The 11,357-nt window shown below is 44.8% G+C and overlaps 1 protein-coding gene across 3 annotated transcripts in view; it reads left to right on the plus strand.

The window, feature by feature from the left end:
• The window catches only part of akap9 (A kinase (PRKA) anchor protein 9), a 124,150-nt gene that overhangs the window by 17,195 nt on the left and 95,598 nt on the right, over window positions 1-11,357 (plus strand). For all 3 annotated transcript variants that reach the window (XM_066669879.1, XM_066669881.1, XM_066669880.1), the window contains exon 2: window positions 8,627-8,827. In XM_066669879.1, coding sequence (XP_066525976.1) covers window positions 8,627-8,827 — 201 coding nt within the window. The remainder of the gene's footprint in view (window positions 1-8,626; window positions 8,828-11,357) is intronic.

Below are 11,357 nucleotides of genomic sequence, written 5' to 3' on the forward strand. Positions count from 1 at the left end.
TTTGTAGTTGGTGGAGTACAGACAGAAGAAAGCTCAGAGCGGTGTGTGATGTTTGTTTGTGTTTGTTTGTAGTTGGTGGAGTACAGACAGAGGAAAGCTCAGAGCGGTGTGTGATGTTTGTTTGTGTTTGTTTGTAGTTGGTGGAGTACAGACAGAGGAAAGCTCAGAGCGGTGTGTGATGTTTGTTTGTGTTTGTTTGTAGTTGGTGGAGTACAGACAGAGGAAAGCTCAGAGCGGTGTGTGATGTTTGTTTGTGTTTGTTTGTAGTTGGTGGAGTACAGACAGAGGAAAGCTCAGAGCGGTGTGTGATGTTTGTTTGTAGTTGGTGGAGTACAGACAGAGGAAAGCTCAGAGAGGTGTGTGATGTTTGTTTGTGTTTGTTTGTAGTTGGTGGAGTACAGACAGAGGAAAGCTCAGAGAGGTGTGTGATGTTTGTTTGTAGTTGGTGGAGTACAGACAGAGGAAAGCTCAGAGCGGTGTGTGATGTTTGTTTGTGTTTGTTTGTAGTTGGTGGAGTACAGACAGAGGAAAGCTCAGAGAGGTGTGTGATGTTTGTTTGTATTTGTTTGTAGTTGGTGGAGTACAGACAGAGAAAAGCTCAGAGCGGTGTGTGATGTTTGTTTGTGTTTGTTTGCAGTTGGTGGAGTACAGACAGAGGAAAGCTCAGAGCGGTGTGTGATGTTTGTTTGTAGTTGGTAGAGTACAGACAGAGGAAAGCTCAGAGCGGTGTGTGATGTTTGTGTTTGTTTGTAGTTGGTGGAGTACAGACAGAGGAAAGCTCAGAGCGGTGTGTGATGTTTGTGTTTGTTTGTAGTTGGTGGAGTACAGACAGAGGAAAGCTCAGAGCGGTGTGTGATGTTTGTTTGTGTTTGTTTGTAGTTGGTGGAGTACAGACAGAGGAAAGCTCAGAGCGGTGTGTGATGTTTGTTTGTGTTTGTTTGTAGTTGGTGGAGTACAGACAGAGGAAAGCTGAGAGCGGTGTGTGATGTTTGTTTGTGTTTGTTTGTAGTTGGTGGAGTACAGACAGAGGAAAGCTCAGAGCGGTGTGTGATGTTTGTTTGTGTTTGTTTGTAGTTGGTGGAGTACAGACAGAGGAAAGCTCAGAGCAGTGTGTGATGTTAGTTTGTGTTTGTTTGTAGTTGGTGGAGTACAGACAGAGGAAAGCTCAGAGCGGTGTGTGATGTTTGTTTGTGTTTGTTTGTAGTTGGTGGAGTACAGACAGAGGAAAGCTCAGAGCGGTGTGTGATGTTTGTTTGTGTTTGTTTGTAGTTGGTGGAGTACAGACAGAGGAAAGCTCAGAGCGGTGTGTGATGTTTGTGTTTGTTTGTAGTTGGTGGAGTACAGACAGAGGAAAGCTCAGAGCGGTGTGTGATGTTTGTTTGTGTTTGTTTGTAGTTGGTGGAGTACAGACAGAGGAAAGCTCAGAGCGGTGTGTGATGTTTGTTTGTGTTTGTTTGTAGTTGGTGGAGTACAGACAGAGGAAAGCTCAGAGCGGTGTGTGATGTTTGTTTGTGTTTGTTTGTAGTTGGTGGAGTACAGACAGAGGAAAGCTCAGAGCGGTGTGTGATGTTTGTTTGTGTTTGTTTGTAGTTGGTGGAGTACAGACAGAGGAAAGCTCAGAGCGGTGTGTGATGTTTGTTTGTGTTTGTTTGTAGTTGGTGGAGTACAGACAGAGGAAAGCTCAGAGCAGTGTGTGATGTTTGTTTGTGTTTGTTTGTAGTTGGTGGAGTACAGACAGAGGAAAGCTCAGAGCGGTGTGTGATGTTTGTTTGTGTTTGTTTGTAGTTGGTGGAGTACAGACAGAGGAAAGCTCAGAGAGGTGTGTGATGTTTGTTTGTGTTTGTTTGTAGTTGGTGGAGTACAGACAGAGGAAAGCTCAGAGCGGTGTGTGATGTTTGTTTGTGTTTGTTTGTAGTTGGTGGAGTACAGACAGAGGAAAGCTCAGAGAGGTGTGTGATGTTTGTTTGTGTTTGTTTGTAGTTGGTGGAGTACAGACAGAGGAAAGCTCAGAGCGGTGTGTGATGTTTGTTTGTGTTTGTTTGTAGTTGGTGGAGTACAGACAGAGGAAAGCTCAGAGAGGTGTGTGATGTTTGTTTGTGTTTGTTTGTAGTTGGTGGAGTACAGACAGAGGAAAGCTCAGAGCGGTGTGTGATGTTTGTTTGTGTTTGTTTGTAGTTGGTGGAGTACAGACAGAGGAAAGCTCAGAGAGGTGTGTGATGTTTGTTTGTGTTTGTTTGTAGTTGGTGGAGTACAGACAGAGGAAAGCTCAGAGCGGTGTGTGATGTTTGTTTGTGTTTGTTTGTAGTTGGTGGAGTACAGACAGAGGAAAGCTCAGAGAGGTGTGTGATGTTTGTTTGTGTTTGTTTGTAGTTGGTGGAGTACAGACAGAGGAAAGCTCAGAGAGGTGTGTGATGTTTGTTTGTGTTTGTTTGTAGTTGGTGGAGTACAGACAGAGGAAAGCTCAGAGCAGTGTGTGATGTTTGTTTGTGTTTGTTTGTAGTTGGTGGAGTACAGACAGAGGAAAGCTCAGAGCGGTGTGTGATGTTTGTTTGTGTTTGTTTGTAGTTGGTGGAGTACAGACAGAGGAAAGCTCAGAGAGGTGTGTGATGTTTGTTTGTGTTTGTTTGTAGTTGGTGGAGTACAGACAGAGGAAAGCTCAGAGCGGTGTGTGATGTTTGTTTGTGTTTGTTTGTAGTTGGTGGAGTACAGACAGAGGAAAGCTCAGAGCGGTGTGTGATGTTTGTTTGTGTTTGTTTGTAGTTGGTGGAGTACAGACAGAAGAAAGCTCAGAGCGGTGTGTGATGTTTGTTTGTGTTTGTTTGTAGTTGGTGGAGTACAGACAGAGGAAAGCTCAGAGAGGTGTGTGATGTTTGTTTGTGTTTGTTTGTAGTTGGTGGAGTACAGACAGAGGAAAGCTCAGAGCGGTGTGTGATGTTTGTTTGTGTTTGTTTGTAGTTGGTGGAGTACAGACAGAGGAAAGCTCAGAGCGGTGTGTGATGTTTGTTTGTGTTTGTTTGTAGTTGGTGGAGTACAGACAGAGGAAAGCTCAGAGCGGTGTGTGATGTTTGTTTGTGTTTGTTTGTAGTTGGTGGAGTACAGACAGAGGAAAGCTCAGAGCGGTGTGTGATGTTTGTTTGTGTTTGTTTGTAGTTGGTGGAGTACAGACAGAGGAAAACTCAGAGCGGTGTGTGATGTTTGTTTGTGTTTGTTTGTAGTTGGTGGAGTACAGACAGAGGAAAGCTCAGAGCGGTGTGTGATGTTTGTTTGTGTTTGTTTGTAGTTGGTGGAGTACAGACAGAAGAAAGCTCAGAGAGGTGTGTGATATTTGTTTGTGTTTGTTTGTAGTTGGTGGAGTACAGACAGAAGAAAGCTCAGAGCGGTGTGTGATGTTTGTTTGTGTTTGTTTGTAGTTGGTGGAGTACAGACAGAGGAAAGCTCAGAGCGGTGTGTGATGTTTGTTTGTGTTTGTTTGTAGTTGGTGGAGTACAGACAGAGGAAAGCTCAGAGCGGTGTGTGATGTTTGTTTGTGTTTGTTTGTAGTTGGTGGAGTACAGACAGAGGAAAGCTCAGAGCGGTGTGTGATGTTTGTTTGTGTTTGTTTGTAGTTGGTGGAGTACAGACAGAAGAAAGCTCAGAGCGGTGTGTGATGTTTGTTTGTAGTTGGTGGAGTACAGACAGAGGAAAGCTCAGAGCGGTGTGTGATGTTTGTTTGTGTTTGTTTGTAGTTGGTGGAGTACAGACAGAGGAAAGCTCAGAGCGGTGTGTGATGTTTGTTTGTGTTTGTTTGTAGTTGGTGGAGTACAGACAGAGGAAAGCTCAGAGCGGTGTGTGATGTTTGTTTGTGTTTGTTTGTAGTTGGTGGAGTACAGACAGAAGAAAGCTCAGAGCGGTGTGTGATGTTTGTTTGTGTTTGTTTGTAGTTGGTGGAGTACAGACAGAGGAAAGCTCAGAGCGGTGTGTGATGTTTGTTTGTGTTTGTTTGTAGTTGGTGGAGTACAGACAGAGGAAAGCTCAGAGCGGTGTGTGATGTTTGTTTGTGTTTGTTTGTAGTTGGTGGAGTACAGACAGAGGAAAGCTCAGAGCGGTGTGTGATGTTTGTTTGTGTTTGTTTGTAGTTGGTGGAGTACAGACAGAGGAAAGCTCAGAGCGGTGTGTGATGTTTGTTTGTGTTTGTTTGTAGTTGGTGGAGTACAGACAGAGGAAAGCTCAGAGCAGTGTGTGATGTTTGTTTGTGTTTGTTTGTAGTTGGTGGAGTACAGACAGAGGAAAGCTCAGAGCGGTGTGTGATGTTTGTTTGTAGTTGGTGGAGTACAGACAGAGGAAAGCTCAGAGCGGTGTGTGATGTTTGTGTTTGTTTGTAGTTGGTGGAGTACAGACAGAAGAAAGCTCAGAGCGGTGTGTGATGTTTGTTTGTGTTTGTTTGTAGTTGGTGGAGTACAGACAGAGGAAAGCTCAGAGCGGTGTGTGATGTTTGTTTGTGTTTGTTTGTAATTGGTGGAGTACAGACAGAGGAAAGCTCAGAGCGGTGTGTGATGTTTGTTTGTGTTTGTTTGTAGTTGGTGGAGTACAGACAGAGGAAAGCTCAGAGCGGTGTGTGATGTTTGTTTGTAGTTGGTGGAGTACAGACAGAGGAAAGCTCAGAGAGGTGTGTGATGTTTGTTTGTGTTTGTTTGTAGTTGGTGGAGTACAGACAGAGGAAAGCTCAGAGCGGTGTGTGATGTTTGTTTGTAGTTGGTGGAGTACAGACAGAGGAAAGCTCAGAGAGGTGTGTGATGTTTGTTTGTAGTTGGTGGAGTACAGACAGAGGAAAGCTCAGAGCGGTGTGTGATGTTTGTTTGTAGTTGGTGGAGTACAGACAGAGGAAAGCTCAGAGAGGTGTGTGATGTTTGTTTGTGTTTGTTTGTAGTTGGTGGAGTACAGACAGAGAAAAGCTCAGAGCGGTGTGTGATGTTTGTTTGTGTTTGTTTGCAGTTGGTGGAGTACAGACAGAGGAAAGCTCAGAGCAGTGTGTGATGTTTGTTTGTAGTTGGTGGAGTACAGACAGAGGAAAGCTCAGAGCGGTGTGTGATGTTTGTTTGTGTTTGTTTGTAGTTGGTGGAGTACAGACAGAGGAAAGCTGAGAGCGGTGTGTGATGTTTGTTTGTGTTTGTTTGTAGTTGGTGGAGTACAGACAGAGGAAAGCTGAGAGCGGTGTGTGATGTTTGTTTGTGTTTGTTTGTAGTTGGTAGAGTACAGACAGAGGAAAGCTCAGAGCGGTGTGTGATGTTTGTTTGTGTTTGTTTGTAGTTGGTGGAGTACAGACAGAGGAAAGCTGAGAGCGGTGTGTGATGTTTGTTTGTGTTTGTTTGTAGTTGGTGGAGTACAGACAGAGGAAAGCTCAGAGCGGTGTGTGATGTTTGTTTGTGTTTGTTTGTAGTTGGTGGAGTACAGACAGAGGAAAGCTCAGAGCGGTGTGTGATGTTTGTGTTTGTTTGTAGTTGGTGGAGTACAGACAGAGGAAAGCTCAGAGCGGTGTGTGATGTTTGTTTGTGTTTGTTTGTAGTTGGTGGAGTACAGACAGAGGAAAGCTCAGAGCGGTGTGTGATGTTTGTTTGTGTTTGTTTGTAGTTGGTGGAGTACAGACAGAGGAAAGCTCAGAGCGGTGTGTGATGTTTGTTTGTGTTTGTTTGTAGTTGGTGGAGTACAGACAGAGGAAAGCTCAGAGCGGTGTGTGATGTTTGTTTGTGTTTGTTTGTAGTTGGTGGAGTACAGACAGAGGAAAGCTCAGAGCAGTGTGTGATGTTTGTTTGTGTTTGTTTGTAGTTGGTGGAGTACAGACAGAGGAAAGCTCAGAGCGGTGTGTGATGTTTGTTTGTAGTTGGTGGAGTACAGACAGAGGAAAGCTCAGAGCGGTGTGTGATGTTTGTTTGTGTTTGTTTGTAGTTGGTGGAGTACAGACAGAGGAAAGCTGAGAGCGGTGTGTGATGTTTGTTTGTGTTTGTTTGTAGTTGGTGGAGTACAGACAGAGGAAAGCTGAGAGCGGTGTGTGATGTTTGTTTGTGTTTGTTTGTAGTTGGTAGAGTACAGACAGAGGAAAGCTCAGAGCGGTGTGTGATGTTTGTTTGTGTTTGTTTGTAGTTGGTGGAGTACAGACAGAGGAAAGCTGAGAGCGGTGTGTGATGTTTGTTTGTGTTTGTTTGTAGTTGGTGGAGTACAGACAGAGGAAAGCTCAGAGCGGTGTGTGATGTTTGTTTGTGTTTGTTTGTAGTTGGTGGAGTACAGACAGAGGAAAGCTCAGAGCGGTGTGTGATGTTTGTGTTGTTTGTAGTTGGTGGAGTACAGACAGAGGAAAGCTCAGAGCGGTGTGTGATGTTTGTTTGTGTTTGTTTGTAGTTGGTGGAGTACAGACAGAGGAAAGCTCAGAGCGGTGTGTGATGTTTGTTTGTGTTTGTTTGTAGTTGGTGGAGTACAGACAGAGGAAAGCTCAGAGCGGTGTGTGATGTTTGTTTGTGTTTGTTTGTAGTTGGTGGAGTAATCTGATAGAGTGTGTCAGAGCGGTGTGTGATGTTTGTTTGTGTTTGTTTGTAGTTGGTGGAGTACAGACAGAGGAAAGCTCAGAGCAGTGTGTGATGTTTGTTTGTGTTTGTTTGTAGTTGGTGGAGTACAGACAGAGGAAAGCTCAGAGCGGTGTGTGATGTTTGTTTGTAGCTGGTGGAGTACAGACAGAGGAAAGCTCAGAGCGGTGTGTGATGTTTGTGTTTGTTTGTAGTTGGTGGAGTACAGACAGAAGAAAGCTCAGAGCGGTGTGTGATGTTTGTTTGTGTTTGTTTGTAGTTGGTGGAGTACAGACAGAGGAAAGCTCAGAGCGGTGTGTGATGTTTGTTTGTGTTTGTTTGTAGTTGGTGGAGTACAGACAGAGGAAAGCTCAGAGCGGTGTGTGATGTTTGTTTGTGTTTGTTTGTAGTTGGTGGAGTACAGACAGAGGAAAGCTCAGAGCGGTGTGTGATGTTTGTTTGTGTTTGTTTGTAGTTGGTGGAGTACAGACAGAGGAAAGCTCAGAGCGGTGTGTGATGTTTGTTTGTGTTTGTTTGTAGTTGGAGTACAGACAGAGGAAAGCTCAGAGCGGTGTGTGATGTTTGTTTGTGTTTGTTTGTAGTTGGTGGAGTACAGACAGAGGAAAGCTCAGAGCGGTGTGTGATGTTTGTTTGTGTTTGTTTGTAGTTGGTGGAGTACAGACAGAAGAAAGCTCAGAGCAGTGTGTGATGTTTGTTTGTGTTTGTTTGTAGTTGGTGGAGTACAGAAAGAGGAAAGCTCAGAGCGGTGTGTGATGTTTGTTTGTGTTTGTTTGTAGTTGGTGGAGTACAGACAGAAGAAAGCTCAGAGCGGTGTGTGATGTTTGTTTGTGTTTGTTTGTAGTTGGTGGAGTACAGACAGAAGAAAGCTCAGAGCGGTGTGTGATGTTTGTTTGTTTGTGTTTGTTTGTAGTTGGTGGAGTACAGACAGAAGAAAGCTCAGAGCGGTGTGTGATGTTTGTTTGTGTTTGTTTGTAGTTGGTGGAGTACAGACAGAGGAAAGCTCAGAGCGGTGTGTGATGTTTGTTTGTGTTTGTTTGTAGTTGGTGGAGTACAGACAGAGGAAAGCTCAGAGCAGTGTGTGATGTTTGTTTGTGTTTGTTTGTAGTTGGTGGAGTACAGACAGAGGAAAGCTCAGAGCGGTGTGTGATGTTTGTGTTTGTTTGTAGTTGGTGGAGTACAGACAGAGGAAAGCTCAGAGCAGTGTGTGATGTTTGTTTGTGTTTGTTTGTAGTTGGTGGAGTACAGACAGAGGAAAGCTCAGAGCGGTGTGTGATGTTTGTTTGTGTTTGTTTGTAGTTGGTGGAGTACAGACAGAGGAAAGCTCAGAGCAGTGTGTGATGTTTGTTTGTGTTTGTTTGTAGTTGGTGGAGTACAGACAGAGGAAAGCTCAGAGCAGTGTGTGATGTTTGTTTGTGTTTGTTTGTAGTTGGCGGAGTACAGACAGAGGAAAGCTCAGAGCAGTGTGTGATGTTTGTTTGTGTTTGTTTGTAGTTGGCGGAGTACAGACAGAGGAAAGCTCAGAGCAGTGTGTGATGTTTGTTTGTGTTTGTTTGTAGTTGGCGGAGTACAGACAGAGGAAAGCTCAGAGCGGTGTGTGATGTTTGTTTGTGTTTGTTTGTAGTTGGCGGAGTACAGACAGAGGAAAGCTCAGAGCAGTGTGTGATGTTTGTTTGTGTTTGTTTGTAGTTGGCGGAGTACAGACAGAGGAAAGCTCAGAGAGGTGTGTGATGTTTGTTTGTGTTTGTTTGTAGTTGGTGGAGTACAGACAGAGGAAAGCTCAGAGCGGTGTGTGATGTTTGTGTTTGTTTGTAGTTGGTGGAGTACAGACAGAGGAAAGCTCAGAGAGGTGTGTGATGTTTGTTTGTGTTTGTTTGTAGTTGGTGGAGTACAGACAGAGGAAAGCTCAGAGAGGTGTGTGATGTTTGTTTGTGTTTGTTTGTAGTTGGTGGAGTACAGACAGAGGAAAGCTGAGATCGGTGTGTGATGTTTGTTTGTGTTTGTTTGTAGTTGGTGGAGTACAGACAGAGGAAACCTCAGAGCGGTGTGTGATGTTTGTTTGTGTTTGTTTGTAGTTGGCGGAGTACAGACAGAAGAAAGCTCAAAGCGATGGACAGAAGAAACAGAAGAAGAAGAGGTCAAAGGGGTCCGAGCAGCAGGAGGGAGGGGTCTTGCCGGAGGAATCAGGACAGAGGAAGGACAGCAGCCATTACTGCTTATCTAGAACCATCCGCAGCGGAGAGACCGTCACACACGACCACACTTACACCATAGAGGTGAGTATAGACCATGGGTCAGAATAACGGAAACACTGTCAGACTACAGGCCAGAATAACGGAAACACTGTCAGACTACGGGCCAGAATAACGGAAACACTGTCAGACTACAGGTCAGAATAATGGAAACACTGTCAGACTACAGGCCAGAATAACAGAAACACTGTCAGACTACGGGCCAGAATAACGGAAACACTGTCAGACTACAGGCCAGAATAACGGAAACACTGTCAGACTACAGGCCAGAATAACGGAAACACTGTCAGACTACAGGCCAGAATAACAGAAACACTGTCAGACTACGTGCCAGAATAACAGAAACACTGTCAGACTACAAGTCAGAATAATGGAAACACTGTCAGACTACAGGCCAGAATAACGGAAACACTGTCAGACTACAGGCCAGAATAACAGAAACACTGTCAGACTATGGCCCAGAATAATGGAAACGCTGTCAGACTACAGGCCAGAATAACGGAAATGCTGTCTGACTATGGGCCATAGTAACGGAAACACTGTCAGAATATGGGCCAGAATAACGGAAACACTGTCAGACTATGGGCCAGAATAATGGAAACGCTGTCTGACTATGGGCCATAGTAACGGAAACACTGTCAGAATATGGGCCATAATAACGGAAACACTCTCAGAGTACAGGCCAGAATAACGGAAACACTCTCAGAGTACAGGCCAGAATAACGGAAACACTCTCAGAATACAGGCCAGAATAACGGAAACACTCTCAGAGTACAGGCCAGAGACACACTTCCCCTCACTCTTCTTCAGCTGTGTTCCCCACCAGACTGAGGTGGACATAGAGTGAACAGAGGGGGCGCTCATGAGCTCCACGGCTGGGGAAAATGTAAACACCCTCGTAGCCCACTGTGGGCACACGCCAACATGGGAGCATCTGAGAGTAGTACAACAGGGCTTAAGAGTGTGTGTGTGTGTGTGTGTGTGTGTGTGTTACTATAGAGACGAGGAGGACCTCTTAGACAGAGAGAGAGAGAGAGAGAGAGAGATGACTGGGATTTTAACTGAGAGAGAAATGAATTGATGTAAATGATGTGGTTGCCATTAGTAACGGAGAGAAAGAGGGAGGGGTTGAAAGAGAGAGAGAGAGAGAGAGAGAGAGAGAGAGAGGGGGGTGGGGGTTCAGTGCCAGAATCCTTTTCCATGTCTGTTTTATAACACATCTCTTTAATAATCGTTCTTAGTAAGTGTTTATTTATAACGCGCATTTGAGCCCAAAGTGCTCCACAAAAAAAACCTTTAAAAAGACGATATAAAACCTTAACTGTCTTTAATAATCATTTGTAACTCAGAGACGGAGAGGGCAACAGTGACTGAGAATGGAGTGAAAATGTGGAGGACACTACATTATTATTAATATATGAATGAGCCTCTGCTGGTGCTTAAAGGGTTAAACTCGTTAACGACTCTGTGCTGCAGCTGATGGGGTTAATGTCGACTGATGGAGGCGACGCAGTGAGGTTCTGAGGTTTTGTAGATGGATGTAGGGCTGTACCGTATCGTATCCTCAGCGATAATATCGTCATATGTTTTAATGTCGTGATAATGGTGCTACTCTGACTTCTTTACTTAGTGACTCAGCTCAGCAGCTACTCTGGGTTTCTTTAGTTGTTTACCGTGAAGCTTTCAGGTTACTTCCTGTATAATTGTCTCCTTTCGCTGTTCATACACACACTACATATTCTGCGCTTTGGTTGTGCGGTAGACTTTTATGCGACATTATTTATTTTATACAAATTCAGAGCCCTCTCTGACGACCGTGTACTTCCACTCCTGAGCTGGGGGTGGCGCTCTAGACCCACTCTTTCTTTGGTCTTCTGGCCTGTAACCCCGTCTCAGTCCGTGTGTGTTCCCTGTGCCCGCACGCCCCGCCCCCTGGGAACATCCACCCTGCTCCCCAAGCCTTTAGGGACCTTCAAATGTAGAAATGTCCGCTCCTTTCAGACCCACAGCACTGAGCTGTTCTTCTCTCAGTGGAGGGATGTCTTCCTGTCTCTGAGGGACAGGGCTGGGGGACACGGAGGGTTGCACGGCTGTTATTGGTCCCTCTGACTTCATGCTTTAGGCGTAACCCTTCTATAGCCCCCCCCCCCCCGACCCCCCCTCAACAACACCCCCGACTCACTCTGAAAGGTATTCGCTGTTTTAAACGACCGCTGAATTACTGGTTGCCATAGCAACAGACGGACGGCTTTAGTGCAGTGTGTGTGTGTTTGATGGCCTTGAAGCACAGTGTGTATCGTTATACAACACAAAGCATGACTAGCATTTTTCATCAAGCTGCCTTTCGCCTGAATTAACCCCTAATACAGAGCGCACTGTTCACCACAGCTTTATTACTGCGTCCTAACATTTGCACTGCTTTATTCACGTGTTATAACTTGATTTCTTTAACTCTGCATTTACAGAGTTCATATTGTAATAACTCCTGTAAATGTTTATTAACATGAACTAACATTGTTAGAGCTGTATAAGAGTTATAACGTTTGTTTATTAA

This window comes from Hoplias malabaricus, chromosome 4 (assembly GCF_029633855.1).
Source record: "Hoplias malabaricus isolate fHopMal1 chromosome 4, fHopMal1.hap1, whole genome shotgun sequence".
In the NCBI taxonomy this organism is placed as follows: Eukaryota; Metazoa; Chordata; class Actinopteri; order Characiformes; family Erythrinidae; genus Hoplias; species Hoplias malabaricus.